The sequence below is a fragment of the Oenanthe melanoleuca genome, chromosome 1A (assembly GCF_029582105.1).
Source record: "Oenanthe melanoleuca isolate GR-GAL-2019-014 chromosome 1A, OMel1.0, whole genome shotgun sequence".
NCBI lineage: Eukaryota > Metazoa > Chordata > Aves > Passeriformes > Muscicapidae > Oenanthe > Oenanthe melanoleuca.
The window spans coordinates 18,684,444-18,712,000 of record NC_079334.1 but is presented as its reverse complement, the minus strand read 5'-3'; the positions used below and the strand labels follow the sequence as shown (position 1 = coordinate 18,712,000).

General features: G+C 43.6%; 1 protein-coding gene across 2 annotated transcripts in view; it reads right to left on the bottom strand.

Moving 5' to 3' along the window:
- The window catches only part of CHST11 (carbohydrate sulfotransferase 11), a 189,107-nt gene that overhangs the window by 142,520 nt on the left and 19,030 nt on the right, over nucleotides 1–27,557 (bottom strand). The window contains exon 1 of one of the 2 annotated variants that reach the window (XM_056482347.1): nucleotides 7,900–8,199. The exons of the other annotated variant lie outside the window; for it this stretch is intronic. Coding sequence (XP_056338322.1) covers nucleotides 7,900–8,002 — 103 coding nt within the window. The 5' untranslated portion in view covers nucleotides 8,003–8,199. Of the gene's footprint in view, nucleotides 1–7,899; nucleotides 8,200–27,557 lie in introns of those variants that run through there. 2 annotated transcript variants of the gene reach the window in all.

Sequence of the window (27,557 nt, the reverse complement as noted above, 5' to 3'; positions counted from 1 at the left end):
CAGCAGTGATTGATAGTGATGGAGCAAAGTCATCCCTCAGTGTCTACAGCCTGGCACAAACAAGATGAAGGCTACCTTGAAGAGGCACTCTTACTGTTTAAACTGATATACTGACAAACTATAAAAATCCTTGCTCTTCTACAGCCTATAAAAATTGATAAAATCATCCCTCTCTCAACCTGGGTGTTTCCAAATGTGTAGGTTAAGAAAGAGCAGCAGAAATGAGAAATCACACTTACTACTTATTTCAATTAGTAAAGTAACAAAGGCATATACGTGGAGCCCATGGCACTTCTGGGATTTCTTTTAATAACAAAGGACTTCATAGTCCTTACAGCAGCCTTGTTAGCAGAAAAAGGTTTGCACTTCAGAAATCACTGCATTTGGGCTACCTGGGCCACCAACCACAGATTTTGTAGGGGGTGGGAAGATGGGTGAGTGCATGTGCATGTTTACACACACTTGTGTGCAGAGCCCTCTTTTTTTTTCCAGTCAGCATTTTGTAAGTGCTCATACTCAGCTTTTTTAATGCACAGATTCAAATTTGTCAGGGGAGAAGACATGAAATACTAAGTTTCCAAATCTAGCCTCAATGTCAGGCAGTGTGCTCTAATGAACATTTTCCTTCAAATGTTCCAGTGGCAGCCATCTAATTTTATTTCTTTTAAATAGCATTCCCTTTTGATGCTTGTAACCTAAATGTTAATCCCTCATTCAGGACCTCATCTCTAATGTGTAAAATTAATATGGCCAAAAGGAAGGCTGTCATCTGCTTTCATCGCCAACACTGGGCACAGTATAAAAAGCAACCAAAAAAAGCATTACTATTTTTAAATAATTTTAAAAACTCTGGATATTTAAATGTTAAATGCATAAGGCAGTGAAATTTCTTTATACAAGGAAGCCTCCCTTGACTCCCATGGACACAAAGCTTCCTTGCTGCAAATTAACAAATGCTTGTGCTGCACCTACTTACACCATGCTGTCATCCAAAGTCCTGTTAGCATATCACAGAAATGAGAGTCCTGTCATCCACTGTGGCTCTCTGAGACCTGCTGCCACAGAGCTTTTCAATCTCTGAGTTCCTAGAGAGGAACCAGTAAAACACACCAGCTCCCACAGACATGCCTGCAGTTCCCATGCTCTGAGGAGCTCCCACCAGCCTGCAGGGATCAGACACCACAGAAAGGGCAGAGCAGAGGATGCACACTGCCACGGGATAGTCAGCACTCTCACTCCTTTATTCCTCATGGATAAATGCTCCTAAACCATGCACAGGTTGCTTTCTATTAGGTAATCCCTAGGGATGCTACAGGTGTTGTGACAGCCCCAGAGGACAGTGGGGACAGAGCTGAAATCTAACACGGGCCATTCATATGGAAACACACAATTTCAGTTTCACAGAAGGGAATGGATCTACTCCAGACAATTTCCCCAACAGCTAACTCCTTAAGAATGAGCATGTGGAGAGGGCAAGAAAACAAACCACATTCATTGATCAGCATGAAATGAAAAGTGGAGGATGATAATGTGACACAAGAGAAGCAACCCAGACTCCAAGTGTACATGTGGTAAAATTTTGATTTATCCATGAAACCTTAGTTTCAGGTGCCAAAAAATTACATGAAAGGAGGAATGTGCTGCATCCTCTGCTGATTATCCTCACCAAATTGAAATCCAAGAAAATCCCTGTGTCTGAAGGCATTAACCAGAGATAATTAGGAACTGAATTCTTTCACTAGTAGTAGTCTCTGGTGATCTCACCTTCTAGTTAAGAGCATGAGGCTTGTGCCAGAAACACCACTTTGTCACATGCAAGCATTCTGCCCATAACAAAAGGATATTATCTATAACTCGGGTACTGAAATACAAATAACAAGGAATTAACTAAACACAGTCACAATTGCAACTGTAAGGACAAATACCTCATCCACAAAGACCCTACATGAATGGGCTACAGGGAACAGGAACATCCAACAAAACACAAACATGCTTTGAAATGTTATCCTTGCAAGACAATAAGCGGCTGCTCAGTCTAAGTAACCCACCACTGACATCTCTTCATCTTTATCCTGGACATGCCAGGTCTACATAAGTAGATCATTCCTGAACTTAATTTCATTCCTTTAATGTGAAGGGGAAAACTCCTTCTCTTTTCATTGATTTCAACTGGGACCTTTATCCATGCATCCTATGCTTCATTTTATGTATGTTCACACTCCAAGTCACACAGAACTCAAACGTTTGCTTTGAACAGCACAAACAATCAGAAAGAAAAACCATCAGATTCAAGTCATTGTGTCCCCCATCCCAGTCCTCAACTCCCTCAGGATCAACTTAGAGCTGATACATAATACATATGCATCAGCCCAAAAGGCTTGAGAGGAAAAAAAACTGTGCTGGAATGACATTCACACAAGGACAACTGCAGCAGCTTTGTCAGGCAGGATTTAATATAGTACATCTGGCAACAGAGTCAAACAAAATACAGTAGTGCTGGCTTTGGAAAAAGTAACATGAATCTAATTTCTTCCAATTGTCTGAACCACTTTTAGAGTTAATTACATGGCACAGTACAAGATAAACTACCTGCCACTTCCAAAAAGTAATGGAAGCAATTTTAGAATTCAGAAAGATGCTCATATTTCTGAATATTTCTGAATATGAAATAAAAATGAGATACTACTTGTACCAAATCAATTGTATAAATCTGTTTATAAAAAGCACTGGGCATTTCAGCTCTAGGTGCTGTTGTGCTAAGTTCAAAATAAAGTTTCCACACACACTGACTTTATCTCTGAAAAAGTTACTTAAGCTAAATCATGACACTTTACATCTGTAAATAGAGAGAGTGTCAGTGCTCTGAAAGTTGGCACATACTTTCCCAATATTGATACACAGTAATTTTAAAAAATAAAAGCTTATAAAAATCTAGTGGTAGAAAATGTAACAGTGGAGCAACAAATATCCTGGTAAGTTAAAATGTAATAAGACATGATTGCGACATAATTATCCAGGTAATTTTGACTTCAGCACATTCAGGGACAGATTTTTATTTCTTCAGCTCAGCAAGCAGTTGTTGCAAAAACCTAAACTCACTTGCACTGCAATAGAAAAAGTTGCTCTTCTAATAAGATTAATATTCGTTAACCAGGAAGATTTTCACAAGATACAAAGAGCAGCTTAACTCTCAGCTTAAGGCAGCTCCAGACTACCAGTCCCTTTGAGAAGAGTGACCAGAGTAGGTTTGCTCACACTGACGACAGTTCCATGGAAATCTATGAAAAGCTTTTATAGAGACACCAACAAACAGATACAGCACACAGTGGGGTTTCTGGGGGATGGATTTCATTGCATGCAATTAAATGAGGGCCAGTTTCTTGTGGCTGTCAAATGAACTCCATTTCTCTGTATCCCAAACAGAATAATTTAAAACCGTATACAAGGTCCATCAAAGGAATGCCACACACCCAACTGCCTTGCAGATCTCATTCTCCTTTGTAAGCAAGAGAGAAAGCAAGGATCAATTGCAAGATGGGAGACTGCTGCATTGATTTTCAAACAGAATCTGCCATCAAAACCGATGGTGAGCTTGTCTTCAGACATAAGGAGAAAAACCCCCTGTGGTCTGAGTTGTTCTGATACTTGAGCAAAGGTAGATACCAGTTCTCAGTCATACCGTGCTGCATGGACATGAGGCAAGTTTGACCTGCAAGATCTAACCTTCATTAGCATCCAGAGGAGAGCAGTACAAGCCTAAAACAGGAGATGGAAAATGGAGCAAAAAAAATTCAAGTGGAAGGGGTGGGAAGAGAATCAGGTTTAGAATAAGTTAGTTTCATAAACCCGTCTGAGGTAAGATAAAGACAGCATTAATTATCCTGCCTCTGCGAGGAATTTTCCACCTTGGGTGATCCTAACACACCGCCAGTGTGACCCCCAGCCCGGCAGAGCAGCTCCTGCCTCCACCGGGTGACTCAGAGTCCCCTGCTCGCTGCAGCTGGGGAGCTAGAGAACAAAGCAAACACATCTGTGAAAGTGGAGGCAGGCTAAAGACCAGTGAGCAAACTGATTTCACGGGAAATGCAGCAGATAAAACTATGATGGGCTGTCACGTAAAACCCCAAGACTGACCTACTGTACGCAGACAGAAGTTCCAGGAACATGGAGCAACAATCAGCTTGCCCTCAGTTATCTAGATAGCACATGGCAGGACAGTGAAGGGGAAAAACACTTGGAGCAAAAGAGACAGGGAAAATCAGCTACATATTGCTATATCTCCAGATGTAGCAAACTGCAGCATGGGTTTTGGTTTGTTGTTTTTTGGGGTTTTTTTTTCAGAAAAGGCTAGACAGGCAATGGGAAATACACACCAAAGTCCCCACTACCACTTCTTCCCTCAGGAACAAACATAGCCCCGGATAAGCCACAACATCCAGGATTATCACCAAAAGTTTTTTTACTGAGCACTGGAGAGCTGCACAATTCACCTTACCTCAACAATTGGTTGGGGAGCCTAATTTGGGAGGGTGGGTTCCCAGCTCTTAGGCAATCTCTGACAAAACTCAGACAATGCAAAGGTGAAATAACCAAACAGCACATTTACAGCTGGCTTCTCAACAAAGAATGGGTACACAGCCAAAAGGAGAAAAAAAGAGTAAAAACCACCTGATTTCCTTCCAGTATGAATGTGTTGGTATTTGAGATACAGCACAAGAGATTCATCATATTCTTTTGCAAAGATAAGGCTAAGCTCATCTTCCCAGCTTCAGGCATTGGGTGTGTCTGTGTCATTTGGGTTTTTCCCTTGTCTATTTTTAAGAAAGGCTTCTGTTAACTATGTAATTTTCTTATTTCTTTTATTCCCCCCACCCCCCAAAAAAAAAAAAAAAAAAAAGGTATCAGCAGAAATTTGTCTCTCACATTTCTAACAAGAGTTCCATATTCAGATCTCTGAAAATGGAAAATCCCCTTTAACAGATAAGGATTTATCTTAACCCAGAGGGGGTTGGACTCATCATCTGGTGGCCTTCTAGCATCTTTCACCTTCACTTTCTCTCACCTGAAACTGATGAGAAAGCTTTGGAAGCAGCCTCCTGAAATTCACCGAGAGAACTCTGGGGCTCGAGAACCTGACAATAAGGATCTGATGCTTCTTGTTGAGGACTTATCTGAAAAACTTATTTTCTTTCCAAAAGGTTTGGGAGGAAATTTTTCATCTAATTCTGATTGCAAAGTGCCTCTTCTAGAAAGCCTGGTAAGCTACCAACAACAGTGACACTGGCAAGCCAGAGATGAGACACAGCTCTCTCCTGCATGCTTCAATGAAGACCAGCTGGAATTTAGAACACTCTCCAACAACAAAAAGGACATTAACCAAGATTTTGAAATTTCTTAATACCTCCAGTCCTGGCATACACTCTGCCCAGGATCTGGCTCCAGTGAATTCTGACACACAAGAAGGGTTGTGGGCACCTCTACAAAACAGACTTAACTCCTAAAAATGATCCACTACCCAATGCATATCACATTGACAGCTCTGCCACCTTCCTCTCTCCTGACCCTTCAAGAGCTCTACATTGCTCTATCACTTGCACTACCAGGATGGTAACATGTACAATGGCATATCTGTGCAGGGCTAGAGCAGAGCTCAAGAGCTTCCCTGCAGTTTCTGCTATGAAAATATCCCACCAGAAAAAAAAAAAAAAAAAAAAAAAAAAAAAAAAAAAAAAAAAAAAAAAAAAAAAAAAAAAAAAAAAAAAAAAAAAGCAGCTATGATCAAAAAGGCACAATAAAGGTTGTGATTTATTTATTTCCAGATCTACTCCAATCACACTAACAACCGAAATATGTGTCACACAGAAAATGGGTGCACATTATCCTCCCAGAGATTTCACAGCATCGCATTCTTTCCTCGGAGTTTATGATAAATCCTTTGAACTGTACTAAAATCTCAGCCTATTTATAGCCACACAATACAATGAATATAAAGTCATAATCTCCAACAATTAACTATAGAGCATATTGAAAATTCTTAAAAGACACTTTTTCTACATTAAAAAATTCACAGAAGAATATTCAGCCTAATATCTTACCTACTGCATGCTAAGTTTGTGTTCCAGCAGTATAATTCACCTGAAACAAGGGGAAATAATAAGTCTTGGCCAAATTTTCCAAATATGTGTGCAAGTTATATTATCTGTAGAATTCCACCAATTAAAATATCACATCACACTTCTATTAAATTGGAGAAGACATAATTCTGCATGGTGCCTTGAAGATCAGAAATAAAGCCTTCTCCAGGTCTGCTAAGGACTGAGCACTCCTTGTGAAACCAGTAAGCATGGAGCATACATAGCAGGAAAGAGAATAAATATGCTAATTTTTCCAAGAAGTTGGCAGGTATTAACACAGATGGGCACCATACAAGAACACATTCATCAAGCAAATTACACCAACTCCGGAGGAGCAGGCAGCTGATAGAAAAACACCAAGCAGGACTTGGCTTCACCAGAGAACAGCAGATCTACTGATTCCTAATTCTATCAGTGCACTGAGCCTCTACTATTTGATGAAAAACTCTCCAAAAACTTTAAGGAAAAAAATGACTTATCATAGAATCATTTAGGTTGGAAAAGACCTCTAAGAGTGAGTGTAACCACCAACCCAGTACTGCCAAGCCCATCACTAAACTACACCTCTAAGTGCCACATACACATATGGCAACTATGGCAGCCACAAACAGGGAAAGAAAGGGTCAATCTGAATAGACACTTTTTCTTTTTACTAGACTGCAGTTCCCTTATCAGCTACAGCTATATGCCTGTAGCCAGGACGCTGGGAAGACTCGCCTGCTGGCCAGTCTGCCAGCTACAGCTGCGGGCCCATTACAAGGTATCACTCCCTCTTACCCGACTCGCTCCTCTGCTCAGCGGTCAGATCCCTCCAAAAAGACACTGCAAGTGCAATTCCCACATCATTTCCCAGACAGAAAGAGGAAAAACTGAGACAGACAGAGCAAAAAAATTTTTTTTTTTTTTTTTTTTGCCACGCTGGACAAATTACACCAAGCTGCACAAGGCATCCATGAGGGGTCTGTGCACACAGCTGACGCCGCATGAAGTTTCCACAGCCCAATACCACCTTCGTGTGAATCCCCCTCTGTGGGACTTCCCTGGGAGCCAGCATCTGCTGCCCCGCTACAGCTCCATCCCTAGGATGAGGGAAGCGGAAAAGCTGAAGCCGCATTAGGTGCCCGGGAGCGTGGATCCCAGGTGACCCCGGCACGGCTCTCCGCAGCCTGCTCCCTGCGGACAGCCGTGCCCAGCCAGCGGCTCCGCCCGGAGCTGCCCGAGCACCGGGACGCGGCGGGAGCGGGCAGCGCGGCGGGCAGGGACGGCCCGGCCCGGGCGAGCCGGCGGCGGCTGCCCTTGCTCGGCCGCAGTGTCCCTGCCGCCTCCGAAAATGAAAAGCTGGGAAGACGAAGGCCCGCGACCCCAGATGGGAGAAGGGACCTGGGGTCCCGCTCCCGGCGGGGGGGACCCGCGGGGACCGGGCAGCTGCCGGCGCCGCTCAGCCACGACGCGCTCAGCCAGCCGCTGTCGCCTCCCGTCCCCTTCCCCAAACGCACGATATAAAGCGGAAAATAACAAAATCCTTAAACAGACCAACTTTCCTCCCTCCCGCGGGAAGTTTCCTGCGGGGGGCGAGGCGACCTTCCCGCGCCCGCCGCCGCCGAGCCCCGCGCCTGCCGCAGCGGTGCCGGGAGCCGCGGCCGGCGGCGGCCAGCGAGCGCTCCGGGGCGCCCGCCACCTGCGCCGGCGGGGAGCGGGGCGGGCTGCCCTCCGCGGGGCCGGTGATGCCGGTGCTCTTGCGGTGCCCTACCTGGGTGCAACATACTTTGGAAATAGAAGATGACGAGGATGAAGGAGCCCACGGAAGTGACCAGGACCATCCTGCACACCCGGTTCATCCTCATTACTTCCAGCACCGCCGGCTTCATGGCGTTGTCCGGCGGCGCAGAGAGGGCGGCGGAGCGCGCAGGGCTGGCGAGGGAGCCGCTCCGCGCCCGCCCCGCGCCGAGGAGCCGCCGCCGGAGGATGCCCGGCGCCCGCGCCCCGCGCCGGGGGGCGTTAATGCCGCGCTGGGCGTGACCACGCCGCGCGCCAGGCGGAGGGGCGCTCTGCGCGCGCGGGGGGGAGGCGGGCCAGGCGGGGAGCCGGGGCGGAGCGCGCCCCCCCCTCGCCGAGGGCAGAGATGGTCCCGCCCGGCGGCGGCGGCGGGCGGGGACGAGCCGGGCGGCCCTGAGGGGCTGCGGGGACGCGCCCCGGCCCCTCACGCCCCGCCCGGCCCCGGAGGCGTCCGGCGGCTGCCGCCGTCCGAGCCGTCCCGCTGCCCCTGAACTTGACCACCTCTGGGTCACTCTCGCCCTCTTCAGGGTCCGGCAGCCGCCGGCGGGCAGGAGCATCCGCCCCTGGCTGGCTCTGCCCCGCGCTCCGGTTGTGGAGAGAAATTCTCCTCTCCCACTCTCGTGGCGCCCGACGCTCCGCTAACCCTCAATGCCCGCTCGCAGGGCTCCCCTCGCTCCGCAGGTGATGTGACAGCCGGTCCCTGCCGTCGTGTTCTGCCGGTGCCGCGCTGTCCCGGCCGGGAGCTGTTCATTCTATCAGCCGCGCAGGCGGCAACTTCAGGCGCACGGAGCCATCCCCGGGGCGAACAGTGCCACCTGGCCTGACAGAAATTAAAGGGGCTTCTTTTGTTTTCCAACCCAAGACTTCTAAGTTTTCTGAATTAACTAACGCTGCTCATTTGCCGGCGGAACCGAGAGGTCCTCTGCCCGCGGCCGGCCCGCCGAAGGTGGATCTACCTTTGGGCAGCGGAGAGCGGCAGCGGGCGGGGAGATGGAGCCGTACGTGGGGGGAATGCAGAGGAGCTGCGAGCTGCAGAACAAAAGCCTGAGCCGTGCCCGGGCGGGCAGCGCGCTCGGGACAGCCGGAGCTGCGAGTCACCGCGGCCCGGGAGTCCCGGCGGGGCTTCCCAGCGCGGAGCGCGGCTCAGCTCCCGAGCTGGCACTGCCCTCTTGCTCTGAGCTACACGGGCGCTGGAAAGTGCGGTGCTGAATCGAAATGTCTTCTTAGCAGTATACCATGCGTCTTTGTGCGGTGGTAACAGTTCTGTTTGTTCCTCCGATGCACCCAAACACCACTTCGCTATTAGTTTTCTTTTTGCTAAACTGAAAATCATTATACTGATGCTGATAACATCTTCACGTGTAAAAGGATTTTCTTTTTCCTTGCGCTTCTCTCTGTTCTTTCGACGAGTTGGGGGGAGGGGTCTTTAAAATGAAAATAGCCCTGAAGAGTCTGAATCCAAAGCTGGGAAACAAGTGGAGTAAAACATACTTGAAGCTAAAAAAAACCCTCTTCCACTTCCATCGCCTCCCACCCTTGCCCCCGGCCCCCCCCCCAAAAAAGCCAAATCCCACAAACAACTCCCCCCAAAAAACAAGCAAACAAAACCCCAGCCAACAAACCCAGAAGGTATGAGTGTTCATTCCCAGTTAATTGTGACAGAAAGATGCAAAGTCGTCAGAGTTTTTCATTTTCACTTTGCAAAAAAAATATTTTACCTCAAGGATAAAGCAGTAATTAGTCAGGCATTTGCAACAGAGGTTTGGCCTGAAGTTCCTTTTATCAGAAACAAATTCCATTGTTCATTAAGGAAGGTTTTACACAACATTTTGCTTACTTTCTCTAGATTTTCTCCATTTTTTTCTTTTAGCAGTTTTAATGTGCAATGACCATTTTCTAGTCTTCCTGATGTAAAGGAAGCTTTAAATTTATTTTTCTCTTTTAAGTGCAAAACACAAACACGACAAAAAGGCATTCTATGGAAAGCACTAGACAAAGAGAAGCGTTCCTATGTAATCATCAAAGTGGAGGATCGTTAAGGCAGTCAGCAAAAGTCAACCAGAAGCAGAGCCTGGCATTTCAGCATCCGCTGTCAATACATGCGCTGCAGCACAACAGCAACTGCAGTATTTTAACAGAAAGAACTGGACTGTCTCCAGGAGCCTGGATAAGACATCGAGGACTGAGGGAAAAAGCCTAGAACTCAATACTGAGCCAAGTGACACAAGAAAAGTGCTTTATGCTGTTAGAGAAGGTGGATGCTTTTTCAGTGTGGCTCAACAATAGTTACTTTTTTCTTTTTTTTTTTTGTGTAAGCATCATCCTCTAATGAAATGATGGAGAGTTTTAAAGCATTAAGAAAATCTCCAGCTGTGTTACCATTTACTTTTAAAAGAACATTACAAAGCAAGAGCATCATTATGGACATTGGCAGTTATAAACTCAACATCCACCCAAATGCTTACAGCATCTCTGCAAATTTCCAGCTATGACAACCTTCCTGGTGAGTCAGGACAATGAAATGCTGCAGCCTATTTTTGAGACAGCCAGGTTTTTGTTTTCCTACAGAAAAGAGCATAACTGAGGTAGCATAAGGAAACACAGTTGTCTTTCCAGGTGGGTGCCAAGTCACAGAGTAAGCACAGGAACAGCTCAGGCACATCTTCTGAAGTAAGCCTCTCTCTGAGTGGAAACTTCAGAAGCTCCAGAGCAGCAGGGAGTCTGGATAGTACTGTGGATATGATCACCTACCATTCCCATGACAATAACTAGCATTCAGTATCTCTGAATAAAAATAGTCCCATCATCCAAGAGATGTCTGGAAAGAAAGACTTAAGAGATTAAGAACCAGATGCCAGTGACATCAAAAGGAGTACAGACAGTGTTTTGTGGATTATTTTGTACAATAAAAGAGCTTCACAAAAACAAACAAACAAACAAACAAAAAACCAACAAGAAAACACAACCGCCCACATCACTACTTATTGATAAATCTCCAAAAATAGCTAAACTGCAGTTGAAAAACAGCAGAGATGTAAATACATCATGTAGTAAATTCAGGGTGCAATTTATCAAAGAAATGACAAGCAGGCTAATATTGAAGACCTTGTTGAAAGTTTAAACAGAATGCCATTAGAAAACAGAGGGGTTTGTGAGAGGCATACAGGGTCTGTGCCACTTTTCCTCTTCTAAGGAAGAATCTCCAAAAAAAAGTCTTTTTGTTTTACATTGATGAGCTTCATCCTTTAGAAATAGAAGGTGAAATTGTTACAGAATGTCTAATATTGTTGAAGAAATATGCACAAGCTTCAGGCACAAAATCTTCCTTCATTTCTGAAACAGAAGCTGCAAATTTCAGTCTCTCAGTCTAACCTGAGACCATTCCAATCCCATCACAACTCTTAACCACTATAGGGTGAAGTCAGGTGGATGAGAAAATTTTCTGGATGTGTCTGCCGATTTTGTTCTGTGGGGACAGTTTTTAACTTCTCTGGCTGAAACAGCGATATCATAAAAAGGGGTCTTGGGCTTTGCTCCCCAAGGAAAAAGCACATTGCTTTAATAATTCCAGCCAGCCAGTGGAACTTTCATTTGACAAGCTGCCCTAAAATGTGCTATCTGAAGGCAGGTAGTCAAATAAATAACCATGTTAATAGTCAGGCACTCTCCTTACCTCAGCCTGGGACTGCCGTCAGTCAAAAGTGTTTGGCAATGTCATTCCATTAAGGTATGGTAACTTCTTTTAAGATACTGATTCTGAGCTCATTTAAAAAAGCATGTGAGAATCTCCCTGACCCAGCTGATTCCAGTGGAATTAGGACAAAGCTAATTTCTCTACACAGATTTCTCAGTCAGCTACTCACTGTCTGCATGAATAGAAGGCCACCCACCTCCAGGAAACCATCTCCATAGAGAATTGAAAGACAATCCTTTCTGGAGCTAAGCAGATGTCTTGCCTCCTTCTTCTTCCCTCCACATGAGACCCCCCCCATGCACCTGGAAAGCAACCAGGAGAAGCAATATATGATGTATTTCAAGATTAAAATAGGACCTTCAAGCAAAATCTGTACTTGGTGTAAGACCACTGTGATTTTAATTGCAAAGTTCTTAGTAACAAGACTTGGAGGAGATAGGCATAGAAGCAATTTTTTAAGCTTTGCTTTGAAGGATGCAACTTCTAGAGGGGATAGATGTTTGCACCCCTGCCCACTGCAATTAACAGCTGTAGTGGATCAAACCCAGTAGTCCAGCACTGTCCAGGACAATGTCACTGGCTTCAGAGGAAACATCAGTTTGCCCTGCAACAGGTAGCAGTGGTCAAGTCTGCCAAAAAACTGGCATTTGCTTGTGATGTTTATTAGGTAGAGCTTGGCTTTTGTCCTGCCATGCAAATGGCTTCACTGGGGTAACAACCTCCTGAAAGTCAAATCCAAGAAAAATTCCAATGCATCCTGTCACCACAGTTACAACCAGAACAGCCAATACAAATTCCTGGGCAAAGCAGACATTAAAATATTTGCCAAGTTCCAGTGGAGTTCAGCTCTCTTTTTTTTTTTTTTTTTCACTGTGTGTATACTTCCTTTGCAGCTTTCCCCATTGCTAGTGAAGGACATTTTTTATGAAGTGAAATACTGGAGTAAAACTTAACAATTGCAAGGGCCAAAGCAGCTGCAAGACAAACAGAATCCCCTTTTTGAGTTAGTTGCCTGTGTTAAAAGAAGACATTTAAATGGACAAGTATTTTCCCTAGTAATGGCAGTGCTCCCTTAAGTTACACTGAAATTCAGATCTCTTTGTCAACTGACCTTGGGGCATCATCTAAAGTGTGACTCAGAGCACAGAGAGGCTGAAATAAGAGGAATTACTGGCTTTTTGTAGGGTTGCTCACATCAGTTCTATTCTCAGACACCATGGATTACTCATGCTCTTCAGAACATATTGCTGGCATCCTGCTCTGCTGCTCATTAGACACAAGGGTGTCAGAATGAAGCCCGGTAGCCAGGAAGGCAGGATGTGGTGAGCAGAACAGCACAAACTGCACATAATTTACAAAACACAAGCACACACTCTCCATTCACCCGGTAGCACTTTCCCAGCTCAAGCTCAAGCAAGCTGCTTTCAGGGGCAGATTGATTTGTCTCCAAGAGTTGGAGTGGCTTATATGTTACTTGGGGAGGGGGAAAAATCCAACTCAGTAGGAATGAACATACAGACTTTAAAAAGCCTCCAAAAACATCTTTGCGGAAGACGTGAAGAGGATCCTAGAATAAATTATTATTGAAGAGATTGGGAACAAGATCTGCCCCACCCAAAAAGAAAAAGAAAACTGGAAAACCAGTTAGATTGGAAAGATTTTTTTTTTTTTTTTAATAAAAACCCATAATCATCTCCTGTGTTTGGGATTTTAAAATAACTTTTACATGATTGTTTGTCTCTTCTGAAACAGTCTCTAATTATTTCTGATTATATAAATGAATTGCCAGTATTTTCTGTAAAGTGTTTCTTTCAAAACTATTAATATTGTCTCTTCTAGGGTAGATCCACTGCCTCAACTCTTATATTCCATCCATCTGGTCTCCAACTGATCAAATGCTGATACATGGTTAGTCAATAGAAAACATATTTCCATGACACAATTAATTTGCCCTGTTTCAGACATCCAAAGTGCAATGAGGTGAATCATGCCCTGAAAGTGCCCATTGACTGAAAAGCTCCTGGATGTCTGGCTTTGCTACAGACACCTATATTGTACAGTTAGGTGAAACAAATCCCAGCAGAGCCTTCTAAATCTTTTGATTTTGAGATAAATACTGCCAAACCTCATGTTTTCTGTGTTCTAATGTTCAGCTTGTATCCAGATATCTTCTCAACTGCATTACAACCAAAAATGGGAGCCTCATTTTTCATTGTACTTCACCATATTAATTTCAATAGAGGTTGTTTTAGGTCAATAATATGTCCTTTCTTTTCCTAGATTTTTTCTACCAAAAAAAAAAAAAATCTAACTACATACAAACATAAACATTTTTTAAATAAAAAAATTCCCAATAAAAGTACTAACCAATTTTCTGGCAATCATAAGAAACTGAAATCTTGTACGAAAATATGGAATTTTGAGATAGAGTTTTCTCCTTTCCTTTTATGCCAAAACTGAAGACAAACACATACCTTCTTTGGATACCTGGAATATGTTCAGAAGACCTTTTTAAGTCAACAGATGCTTGAAAAATTCTTTGCTATTTTTCAGTAGTGAAATGAGTTCTATGCAGTTTTTCCTTCTAGTTTACATGTATAGCTACTACATGTTCAAGTTACACATGTATTTGATTTAATTGTGTGCTTAAATGTGTTGAATAATTTCCAAAATCAACAGCAGGTCAACAGCCTTAAGTGGAAAGTTACATACCTCTTACGTTGTTATGCTTTTCCTGTGTCTCATTCCTTTGACATTTGCACTAAGAGAAAAAATCCACTGAAGCCAGTAGAAGTATGGATGTTAAAAAAGAGATCCAAGGTTGAAAACAAGGTGGATTTTGTGCCCAAAGGACAACTGCACTACTAAAAATCAACATACTGAAGAGGAGAGGCAGAAATTTGTACTTACATGTAGGATTTCTCTGTCTACACTACAGTGACCTTAGGCTTGGGAAGTGCTATGAGGTGCTTAACTGAAAAGCACTATGGGATTATAAGAAGCAGTTAAGAAACACATTTAAAAGAAAAGCATTTTCTAGAGCTAATTAAATGCTAGGTTTTTTCTCTTTCACCATCCCTTCTCAATTAAAAGGTGTGACTTCAGGGACTATTTCTATTTAAAGGATGTCTAGGTGATTTTACAGGAGAGGGAACAGAGATAATAAATCACACAGCAGCTGTTGAAATAATATTATCCAAGCTGCAAAGACATTTTTCCAAACCACTTCACACATCTGTCACTCCACCAGTGTCACATCTGTGTAAGGAGTCATTCCTTACCTTTGCCCTCTGGTGTGGCTCCCTATTCTTACGAACCACCCACACTGGAGTTACAATTCCAGCTGTGTTTTGAAGTGCTTGGAGAGGAGAACACGACTTAGCTCCAGCAAAGAGAATCTATAAATCCTGTTGAAAGGTGACTATGGAAAACCATGGCTGAAACAGTGAAGTTATACCTTGGCCTATGTGAGAGGAAAAGTTTGAGTTTACCACTAGCTTGATTATATTAAGAAAAATTAACCCAATTAGGAAGGTTACCCAGTTCTAGTAATTTGACATGTCTTCCTTCCACAGTCTAGAAGGCAAAAAGGGATATTTATGTCACCTTTCTTCAGAACAGAAAGTTTACAATATCTTCCAGAGCAACAGCAGCAGCTACAGTACATTTTCTTAATCCATTCTGGTATGGTTTCAGATCTGATTTATGAAACATGAGCCATAATTCTATCACAGCTTATCTCTTCCTGGAGATGAGCTAGGATAACATATTCATATTGACTCTATAACATCTGTCAAAGCCTGATGAGGAACAAATACCATTAAGCTGTCTGTCCAGCCCTGCATAGGAAGAAGAATGAGCATTTGCTACATGTGATTCATCATTAACAAAAAAAAAAAAAAAAAAAAAACAAAAACCACAAAACAGAACTGTTTTCTGGAGTCTTCATGGCCCCTCATTATTCTCTTGTAGTCAGTTTTTAAGTAAAACAAGTAGAGAATGCACAGTTTGGACTGCAGAAGTTTATGACTGATGACTTTCAAATCTGCATTCGTTCTCTTTTCACACAAAATCAAATAATGTTGCAAATGCATCCTGAAAGTCACATTGTTTTTCCCCAAAAAACATATAGCTAACCCTAAAAAGAAAGTTTTCTGTCAATGCAACTGCAAACCATCTTCTTTCAATGACACAAAACATACTTGAAATCACTTGATAACTACTGAAAGAGATTCCATTTGAATGACAGCACTTTAAATACAGGCTATTAAATAGTGAACTGATCTACTGAGAGAGTGCCATTTCTGCAAATGGTGCAAATTGAGCTGTTGGCATGACTAGGGAGAGCGAAATTTTCTTAGAGGACATCAACCTGAGCCAATTAGAAATAAAATAATATTGTGTGAAGCTAAGACAGAACTAAAAACCAAACAAAAATAAACCCACAAAACCAAACAAGCAAAAACCCCAAACCCCAGAAAAAAAATCGAGAAAAGTAACCTCAACCTTACCTCAAATCCTGCTCCTGCCAGCTCAATCTCCTGACTCTTCTACCTCCCTCTCCCCCAAGCACAGGGGGATGGAGAAGTGGGTTAGTCCATATTACAGTTCTTCTCTGCCTGTTCTTCCTTCTCACACTGTTACCCTGCTTCAGCATGGAGTCTTCACAGCGGATATGTGCTCTGATATGACCCTCCATGGGCTGCAGCAGGACAACCTGCCTCAGCACAGCCTTCTCCACGGACTGCACAGTGACCTCTGCTCCAGCGCTTGGAGCATCTCCTCCCTCTCTTTTTTCATTGGCCTTGGTGCCTGCATGGCTCTTATTTTGTTGGTGGCTTTTGCCTCATTCCTCTCTCTCTCAGCTGCTACACAGTAGGTTTTACCCTTTATTAAACATTTTTCCATCAAGGTGCTGCCAGCCTCACTGACAGGCTCGGCTTTGGGCAGCAGTGGGTCTGTTTTAGAGCCAGCTGTATCCAGCAAGGGGCCAGCCCCTGGTCTCTTCTCACAGCCTTCCTGCTGCCACAACCATGTAAGTCCAATGAGGAAGTAGATATGATCTTCCTTTGTATGTTTGGACTATAAACCTTTCTTCCCCTTCTTTTCCCATATTACCACCAGTTTGTGAAGTAAAAAATTAAACAGACCCAGTTCAAACCACAGTGTGCTCACCCACGATGTAACTGATGGGATTAAAGGCAGAAAATCCCCAAACAACAAAACATCTGTGATTCATTGTAAGGAGAATATAAACCATGACCAGAAAGCACTTTAGAGAAGTGGATTTTAGCTGTGTGTGCACAGCTTGGATATACATTAACACAACTTTTACTGAAATGAGATTTGAGGCTTTTCAGAACCGAACAGTAGCATTCTGTGCCACTGGCACAAATCCCAGGCAGGAGAACCACACCATCCCTTCCTGCACAAGTTCTCAGCAGTAGCAGTAGTGCTTCTGGTGTTCCTCAGGCTAGCTGCTTCCCTGCAGAGCTCCTCCCTCTGAAGGCCAACCCCAGATTTCTTCCAGTGCTGAAGGCAGACAGTTCTCCTTAAGGTTTCTAGCCCTTATGGTAAAAATGTACTCACAGGTCCTCAAGTGCAGGCAGCCACTGCTGTGTTTTTGAGGGCTGCTGATTTCAGAGGCTTTCATCCTCAGGGAGGAGGGAATACCCTGTAGCATGCCAGGAGATTGCCTTTCCTCTTTGGGCAGCAAGCAAGGGTACAGCAGCAAGCAAAGGCTGGTGGCAGTGCTTCATTGCCCTTTTGGGGACACTGAGGCAAGCTCCCTTAAAAGGGGGTATCCTCTCCATTCCACAGAAGAGATTTCCCTCAAATACCTGCAACTTTGCTTTCATTTGATGTTATGTATCTCAGTCATTTCAGACTGTCAAGAAGGTACAGAGCTGAGGGAAGAACAGAATAACAAGTCATTTCTTCAATAACTAAGTTCAGTTTCAGGGCCTGCCTTTAGCTTTATCTTTGCAGTTGTGCTTTTTATTGCTTTATTTATAAATTTATGTGAATTTTTATAACTACCTCTATCTGCCACAATCCTAGCTGCAGGTGCCAAATACGTGTGTTAAAGCAAATATCAAGTAGCTTTGCAGTTAGGCCAGGGAAAAATAAATCAAAACAAAATTCTCTCTCAAGGGACCCAATCATCCTGCCAGTTAACACACACCTGATGAAATGATTGTGCCTCAAATTAAACCTTCTAATTTGTGTATAAATGTAGGTCACAAAGTTTATTTCCTCTTTCCTTCACAGCTCCTATATACGTTAGTGCACTATATTACACAGAGAAAAAAATATGCTGAAGGGTAGAGCTTTGTAGATGGCTTTTCAGCATACCTACATTATATATTGAAAGTACAGCTTGCAGCCAACATGAAAACCAAATCAAAACAGAGATGCTCTTTGAATCTGTTACTGTTATTCTGCTCACTAACCATAACACTATTAATCTGATAATATTATCTCCTCCTTTTTTTTAAGATTTAATTTTCCCACTCATGTCACCAGCATCCAAAAAATCTTCAGGGCTATTTTTCAAATGTTTCTGAGCCCTTTGAGTCACGCAGGGAGTTTCCAGACTGGAATTTGTAAGCTAATTTAATTCTTGCTGCCACTAGTTTGCAAAATGTCCATTACAATATACAGTAGCCACAGACAATTTCTGTTTTTTCCCCCAGGTTTAAAAAATAAAAAAACAAACAAACAAACAAACAAAAACAAAAAACAACTTAAGTAATCTGTACTTATTTATTTAAAGAATTTATTTATTAAAAGAATTCTACTATAAACTGGGAGATAAAACATTTGTCACGCATGCTGACGAAGCCTCACAGCCAAAGTCTCTTATCACTCAAACATCCAGACAAACAACTGATGGTTTTATTCCCCCAACAGATGTTCCAGCTGCTCAGGTTAGCAGAATACACACTTCCATCACTGCCCAACAGCAGCAGACTGCACTCTTGAAAGTCACCATCTGACACCAGGAACAAAAGGTCAAACCATAGTCTAGACAGAAGCTGTAAACTGGGATGCTCAAAAGTCACCAGTCTGACAGACTGAAAAAAGAGCCAAGCAGGGCTTTTCTCAACACATTATGTGCATAATAGGTATCTTATCAAACATATCTTGGTCAGATTTTGGCTCAGACAGAACTCTACATAACTTAGTAGTTGTTTATGCATCCTAGCTTATCCATAAAGTAACACAGTTTTCTCTATTTTTCAGGAAGGTAACATCATCAAATGTTAGAAAAGCAGATCTAAAAGCACAAGTCAAACATACTATAGACATATCTTTATGGAGATGGGATCAACTCACTTGAAGTTACTAGAAGCTCTAGGATTAAATTTATTTTTCTGTCTGGAAACATCCCATAGAAAAGCCATGGCAAAACAGAGAGCTAAACTATACAACTGTTGCACTTCCATTCTTTTTCTTTCCCAACCCATCACAACACTGCTAGTGTTATCTCAAGATCAGGTAGTATAAGCACCCCAATCAGATCTTTGGTACTTTTTATTTTACTTCCTCAGAGCCCAGATTCCATACCGCCGGCTTTATAGCTTCCTCATGGAATAGTAATCTGAAGGTGATGAATGAAAAATGCAGCAAAACATGCAGAATTTACACTCAGCTTGTGCCTCATTATGTTTCCAGCTCACTGATTGCAGTGGAGTCATGGAGCACAGTTGAACACCTGCATTTTGCTACACAGCTCTAATATGGATGCAGCTCCTCTGCCCCCTGCCTACCCTGATTTCCCCTGCTTTTGGCAATTAACACCAGGAGATTAACAACTGGCTCCAGGACAATTGACTCTGGAGGCAATTATCCTCTTACAGGCACCTCACTAGCTGCCAATTTCATAGAGGTGAGAGGTGCAGGGGCTATTAATGAAATGCATCAGGAAGAAATAACTGAGCTGTCAGTTAGTCTTGGGCCTCATCCATAATTCTGCTCAAGAACAAATGCTGTAATTCCACATCCCATGTGAATCACAGGAGGCTAAAGTGAAGTCACCTTAGATGGACAGCTTTATTTTGCCCCAAACAAGGGATTCATTAGATTCTCCCATTATGGTAGCATCCATTTAAAAATTTCCCTATTTTATCCAAATTAAGTGGTAGTGAAGTGAAATTACAAGGACATGGCTGAGCCAGTTGGAGTCATACCATTCCTGTCAGACTTCTAAAACACTGATTAGTCACATCTTTCTTGCCAGTCTCATGTTGTGTATAAAAACAGATATCTCCGCAGATGAGTGCTGTTTGCAATGCTGTGGTCAGTTTGTAACCAAATCCAAAAATACATGAGCAGTTCCAGAAGCAGAAATACATGAACTGTTTCAGAAGCAGATGGTCTACTTGAGCCATTTAAACAGAAAAAAAAAAATAAATAAAATCTTTTGGGTTTTGTTTTTCGGTCTTTTTTACTATTTGTAGTATGCTATAAGCTCAGTTCAGCAATCCTTAACTATTTGAAACTTTATTTATATTGGTAAGAGTTGTGGAGGTATACATCCTTTGAGAATAAAGAAGATAGCTTCCAGATTTTTACTGTTCAAAAAGCATGGAAAGACTTCATTCAGCAAATCCTCATGTTAGAAAAACAGCAAACATACAAGTAACACAATGCTGCCACAGCTGTATATCAGAAATTTCTCAGAAGAAAATCTATGAAAGAAATTAAATGTTTTAACTCCACAAAGGGATCTTCCTATTCTTAGGGCACAGAGATGGCTAAGATTGACAAGGAATAGAGTGCTGAGCTATCCTCAAAGTCCTGAGAGAGAGGCTGGCATCTTGCACCTTGTCCCTTTCCATGACTTTATTTCATGGCCATGACCACTGGAGACCCCACAGTGAAGTTGTTGCCCTTTGTAGCCCACAAAGGGGAGCTCCAGGAGCAGACCAGTTTCCCTTTTGTGAGCTTAGCCCTCATCTGCATTTCCATGCATCTGTGTTTAGCCTCCTCTCTGCACAGAGTCCTGGACCTGCTGACTAATAAAATAGGAGAGGAAGGTCACCTTGGACAGAATTAAGAGTAAGATCTGCCAGAGGGAATCCTGCAATCAGAACCAAATGGTTTCAAAGATCTAAACCACCTTTACAAAGAGCATTAACAATTCTGGTTTTTCCTGCTGGCTGCAGCACAAGGGGCAGCAGGATGGTCTGGCTGAAGGACCTCCCATGTGCAGCAAAATTGAAACATTTTGAACACACATTGCAGAAGAGGATGCATGGTTAAGGCTGGACTTATTCATCTTGTGCTTGATTCCGTTTCCAAGAGTTCATTGCCCTCAATTTCACTTTCCCTCTCCCATTCTAAAAACATCTCTTAGCTTGTATAATCCTTGTTCAAAAGATATTTTCCTGTTAACAAATTAAAACTAGTGCTCTGGAGGCCAACAAAAAGCAGTCTCCTAGTGCAGGTGGGCTTTTTAAAAGGTGCTGAGCTTTTTATTTGAGAATTGGAGAGGGAGAAACAGTCACATAAAAATTAAATTACACCTATTTGATACCAGTCATCATTTTATTGCACATAAAATCTGAAAAGCACAACATTTAAATTCTTCTATATTTTCAAGTCTAGTAAAATATTGTATTTAGCATAAAATATATTCTCAACCAAAATATTAATCTTTCAGTTACCCTGATAGAAGGCAAATAAGTGTCAGTTTAATGTCTCCCATTTCAGTTTAAAACCTGTCAGCTACAAAGAGAAGGAGGTGATGTCAGAATCCCCTTATGCATGTTGGGCTGGATCTTCTGCCAAGATCACAAGCAAGGGATGTACCTGAAGCTGGTACCTGTCTGGGGCAGAGAAAAGAAGTGAAGCTGCAGTGCCAGTGCACTCAGATGAAGCTGGATTGCCTGCACAGCAGAGGCAACACAGCTGCTGTCCATAGCTTGATTTCTCTTCCATGATATTGCCTGAGAAATGGGCACTGGGGAGCACAGTAGAGGGTGGAGTTGCACATAGGTGTAAGATGAGTGGAGAAGAGGGATGGTGTGGCTGATGCTAAGGTGTTTACCTACATAAAAGAGACAGGCATTACCACCATTTAACAGAATTAATCCCTCCAGGAAGGTGTTCGGGAGGCCTCCTCCATTTATGACACAGGTATTCCACCTAGGTACATATCCACAACTGGATTGTGGGTTCACACTCCTCTAAACAGCCTAGAATGTCAGAATTTCAAGGCAAGACACAGAGCTGGAAGCAAGCCTGACAGCACAGGAAATGGCAAACATTCTCCTGAAAACTACATAGCCTTAAAACTCAGCAGTGTCTGGAGGGAGGATCCATATAGACCTGAGAGAAACTGAGGGCTAAGTCCACAGAAAACCTGTATTCCTACAGAAACTGATACAGGTACCCGTTATCTGACAGAAGATGTAATAAACCACACTAATTCCAACTGGTCCATGCTGGCTCCTTCTGCAGAGGACCATCTAGAAGGAGAGGGTTGGACATATCCTTTTCTAGCACGCAGAGCTGCAAGGCAAGAGTGCTACAAAGGAACAGCAGCTGCCCTTCAATGTGAGCTGGTATTCCAGCACATCTGTGACAGACTGTTTCAAAAGCAGTGACAGAGAAACAGAAAGAAAAAAAAATCATCTTTTGGATCGTTTCAAAGCTCTTCAATCCAACCAAAAAGTGGAAAACTTCTGCAGGGTGTCCAGTGTATGTGAACAGAGCAGGATGCCACTCATAATAGGAAAATGTAGCTGTGCATTTTTATACCCAGGAATTGGTGCAATGCCTGACTGCCTCACAATAAAAGTCATATCAGAAGTTTAATGGTATAGGGCAGGGAGAAGCCTTTGAATTTGACCCTAGTCAGAACAGGATTAAAACTTAAAGGCCACATATGTGGCTAAAAAGCACAATACTGCTGCATGCAGCTTTGGTAAAACAAATAGTCAGAAGAGCTCTGAAGAGCTATTGCTGCCAGTAGAGACCAACTTCTGTCTTCTGCCAAGCATATTAACCTTTTGAAACTCGGATCCAGGCGCCTTATCAGTTCTGTGATAATTCTCTCTCACCATCCATGTGCACATTACACTCACACTGTTCCACTTGCCAGCCAGGTCACAGGGTGCTGCTGCTCTGAGCCCCTTTATGGTTTGATTTCACACACCCTTCATCTGGTTTTTTTCAGTCTTAAGAAAGCTCAGCTCCTGCACAGGGAAAGATTTTTTTCTTTTTCAAAGGCGCTTAAGCTCCCAGAGTCTCTTCTTGTTCTCAATGGGAGATGAACCCCTTAGAAAATGTTAAATCTCCATTTAGAGTGTGCAGCTCTGCTGGAAACCCAGCCCCTGGTGTTTTGGAGAGCGTTACACACCCACATGCTATGTCCATGGCAATTGTTTTGCAGCTGAAAGGGAGTCCAACACTATACAACTGCATTCTTGATGAGTGGTCTGAAACTGAATGAAGCATGCTCCCTTTTATCAGCTAAAAAGAATGCAAGGTAGCTACCTCTGAAGAGTGCAATTAACCTCCATATTTAGATAAGAAATCTTAGGTATTTTGTGGTTGTTAGCACACTAATGCCTGCACAATCTCTTGCTTACATTTATCCCCATGTCACCTCTATGGGATGATGTTATCACCTCCATCTTGCCGATAAGGAGCTGAGACAGGAAGATGGATTAAGTTAAATCACCCAAGGTGCACTGAAAATCTTAACTGAAACTGTCAGCTAACCCAGGATTCTGCTCAGGGCTTACCAATGAATGTGGACTCTTTAACACAGAGTAACTACAAAATGTGGAAATAAAAAATTTATATTCCAGAATTAAAAAACCCAATCACACTGACCTAATTTGATTATTTTAAGGAATATACTGATAGCTAGTGCCAAGAATGGCTCCTGCATTCTAGAAAGGATCCTGATTCCCGACATTATTATGGAAACCTGTAGACAGATGGAGAACTGCAGTATGGGTCTCTGAGAAACCTGCAACGACTTTTAGTTTAATACCACAATGCTGCTGAATACAGCATATCAGTAGGAAAATCCATTGTAAAAAAATCTTGTTTTGTAGAATCGCAAAGGGGAGGGTTTTTTTGTTTGTTTGTTTGTTTTGTTTGTTTGGTTTGTTTTGTTTTTTTTTTTCTTTTTGCCGTAATGCCTTTTGGGTGTTAGTGCCTATGGGTGTTAGTCCTGTGAACCCTTGGCCCCTTTCCACCCCAACAAGAAAAGCTGCTCATAAGTATTTCTCAAAGAGATTCTTCTTCCATGTAAAATAGTTACAGAATTGGGTACTTCAAGACTAGAATCTATCATTTCTGAATTGACTAATAGTAATGGATTTTTTCCCTTTGTATGAATGAAGCAAGCTAGTATTATAAAGACCTTAATAAACCTTACTCACCTCTCCAGAAAACCTTCAGACCTAACTTATTTGAGTGTTCAGCCCCTTTCAAAACTTTCTACACGTAGCTTCCCCTTCTCCTTACCTTGTCCCCTGGAGCCAGAACCTACCATGTTCTAAGGTCATAGCTGTTGTCATTGCTGTGGGGCTTCCTGATCAGCCAGAGGTGCATTCCTTCAAGAGTCCTTGTCACTGAGCCCTGACCCTGGAAATGCTATTGCACAGCTGAAATCATGCAGTAGTACTTGTTCATTCCACTCTCACCACTCTGTTTCAAAGGCCATTTCCTTCCTCCTTCCTCATGGGCTGGGAGCATACCACACATGATTTTAAGAGTGTAATCCTCCAGGGCTGCAGTTTGCTCACAGCAGATGTCTACAAAGCATTTTCTCACCTGGGTCACCTCTTTAAAGGGATTTTCTCCAGCCTGGGTTTGTGATGTTTCTGTAGAACATTGCTATTCACCAGCATGAAATCCATGCTCCATATGAGATCCTCACCTACAGCACAGCAACTTCCTAGACATCCTGCTATGCCCAAGGTGCAATTCTTAAATCCAATTTTCTCCACTTTAAGGCTGGCTGTCACAGTTTCTATTTGAGACTAATTCAGTAGCTCAATTTTAGAATCTGTTACTCCCAGCAATTTTAGCAAGACTGGTCTAATAAAGGCAATTTTTCAAAGGTGAGCTGGTGTAGTTCTTTGTTTCTCCATCTCACAGGCAAATTATTTATGTTTAGGAGGACCTCCAATTCTGGGCCAGCACTATTCTTCATACAGAGTGATATGTTACCATCATGCCCTCCAGGTGCTGTATTTTCTTCCTCAGAGAAGAAAAGCAGGCTGGTGTTTCTAGTACTGTCATCTGCAGACTTCTATTCTGCTTCTACCTCCACTACTAAGATGCTACATAAGGCCAGCACTTCATCTTCTGTGCCTCAACTCCTTTACCTCCAAAGTACAGATAAAATGGGCATTGCCACAAAGAGCTATTCAGGAAAGAGGGAAGGCTTCTGGCCTAACCAAAAGTGGAAGAGGAAGCTTTTTAATGTTTCCATCCCAATGATCTTGTGTCTGTTATCTGTAGCTATTTCTCCTACAGAAGCAGTCACCTTCCTCCTTGCATTGAGTATCACCCACAATCAGTAACAGCTGAAAAGCTCTTTATGGTCTGTCTCACGCACTCTCCAACTTGTTTCTTGAATGTGTTCTGCACTTTCTGCTTTTGCAATGACTGTCCATCATTGCTAATTAGCCATGGTGTCATTACTGATCTCTAATTAGTGAAAAAGGCCACCACAGAATCTTGTACTGGACATACCTTGAATGAAATAGCAGCACCTCTCCCAGTGGCTTTACAGTGTGCAGGGACCCATGGGTCAGTGTACAGATGCACAGAGCTCCAGGTAAAAGATGAGGATTAGGTAACTGCCTCTTGCTCCAGCAATTCCAGATATTGTGTATGACCAGTTAATCCCCTTTCTTCTCCTGAATATCAGCGGCAGATTGATGCATACAACACCCCAGACAGCTTTAGTCCTGGCTTCTTCACAAGGGACCATCTCAGCACATTCCTGATCCCAGCTCAGCCTGCTTAGCCCAGGGCAGGCAGCAAGCACAGCTCACAGAGCAGCAGCTGCTGCAGCCATCAGCAGTCTAAGATTAAAGCACACTAGGGCAGAAGGGGCTGCCCTTCTCTCCCACCTGAGGGGAAAGGGAAAGCTGCAGGGCAGCTGCCCCCTCATTTAACTCATTGCTAAGCTTCTATTTCTGCCCTCAAGCAGATACACATTTACAAATTGGGTCTGGGGAGTTCTGAGTGCAACTCAGGGAGAAATCGGTGATGAACATCAGCTGCAAAATCTGGTTTACTGAAGAGATTCCCACAGAGGATGGAGAGCCTGGTGTTTCTACAGCCTTAAGGCACTTGGGATTTTTGTAGACTCCCAGGGCCAGTCCTACATATAATGAAAACCACAATGAAAAACAGTGTCTCTTAGGTCTCTCATGAATAGAAAATAAGGACTCAGGCCTGAAAACTAACTTCTTTTCCCCCCTCTTGCCTACACAGAGCTTCATCTGCTGGGACTGGAATTCCCCTACATTCTCCCAGTAGGGAGGCCCAGGATCCCAGCTAACTGGGTGGCCTTTTGCTAAACTGCAATTTCCTCCTCCTTTGTAGGGACGGTGGAACAGGAACAGATTAAGGCACAGACAAAACTGACTTTTGCTGCCCTGAGAACCCAACCCAAGTTGCTCCTCTGCCAAGGCCCAGAGGGGACAGCAGGGTGTCCTGCCCTTGGAGGTGTGGTGGATGAGGTGACACACGGCCTGCACAAATATTTAATAGTTAGTGTAAGTGCATGGCCATGTCCTTTTCGAGAAAGACAACACATCGCAAAGATGCATTGATGTGATGCATACAAAGAAGATGCCAGTGAAATTTGGAGACAATTTGGAGACAGTTTGGAGAAAAAACATCTTTTTGTGCATGTTGTTCCCGGGTCTCGGGGAGCGCCCGGCCCGCGCGGCGGCGGCGCCACCTGGCGGCGCTGAGGGACACGGCCCGGCCCGGCGCCTCCCGCGGGAAATCCGCACCCTCGGGAGATGAATAATCGGCACCCCCGGGGAATAATCGGCACCCCCGGGGAATAATCGGCACCCCCGGGGAATAATCGGCACCTCTGGGAAATCGGCACCTCCGGGAAATGGGCGCTGAGGCCGCTGGCTGTTCCGGCCGGAGCAGGGGAGGCTGAGGGGAGCGGCGGGAAAGGCGCTCTCCGCTCCGTGCTGAGCAGCGACAGGAGCCGAGCGGCCCGCCCGGAGCTGTGCCGGGGCAGGGTCGGGCTGGATATTGGGGAAAGGCTCTTCACATGCCCCACAAGGCCGCCGGAATTCAAGAAGCGTTTGGACAATGCTGTCAGGCAGATTGTGCGACTCTTGGGGCTGCTCTGAGCAGAGTTAGGAGTTGGACCTTGATGATCCTTGTGGGTCCCTTCCAACTCAGGATATTCCTTGCCACCATCCGATCTCCAGGCTCCTGGTGGAGCCGGCCGTGGCATTCTGCCGCTGCCCAGTCCCACAACAAAAAAGTGGAGAAAAGAGCCAGCAGTTCAGTGTCATTCCCCTGAAGGCTTCTCCTGAAATCCGAACCGCTGGGCAAAAAGATTAAACTAAGGAAGAAGGGAGGAGAAAAAATAATCTCAGCTTTTTCTTCTCCTTCCTGCCAAAAATAATGATTCACAACCTGAAGCTTATTTCAGTGATACAGGAGCTTTTTCTGCTTGTTTTACCAAAGTGGTATTCTGCAGCAGTGAAGTCCTGAGAACTTTCTTCCACTTGGACAAAGGCTGAAGCTGCTAAAGCAGTGGGATAACAATGCTGCACTGAAGGTGACTGTGTCTCTAAAGATTTATTTATCTTCTCTTACCCTGCCTTTTCTTTTTGTAATTTCATATTGATAATTATATGATAAATACAAATATAAAAATAAATATATTATAAATACACTTATATAGTCCTTGCTGTCACACTGGAGCATCTCAAAAC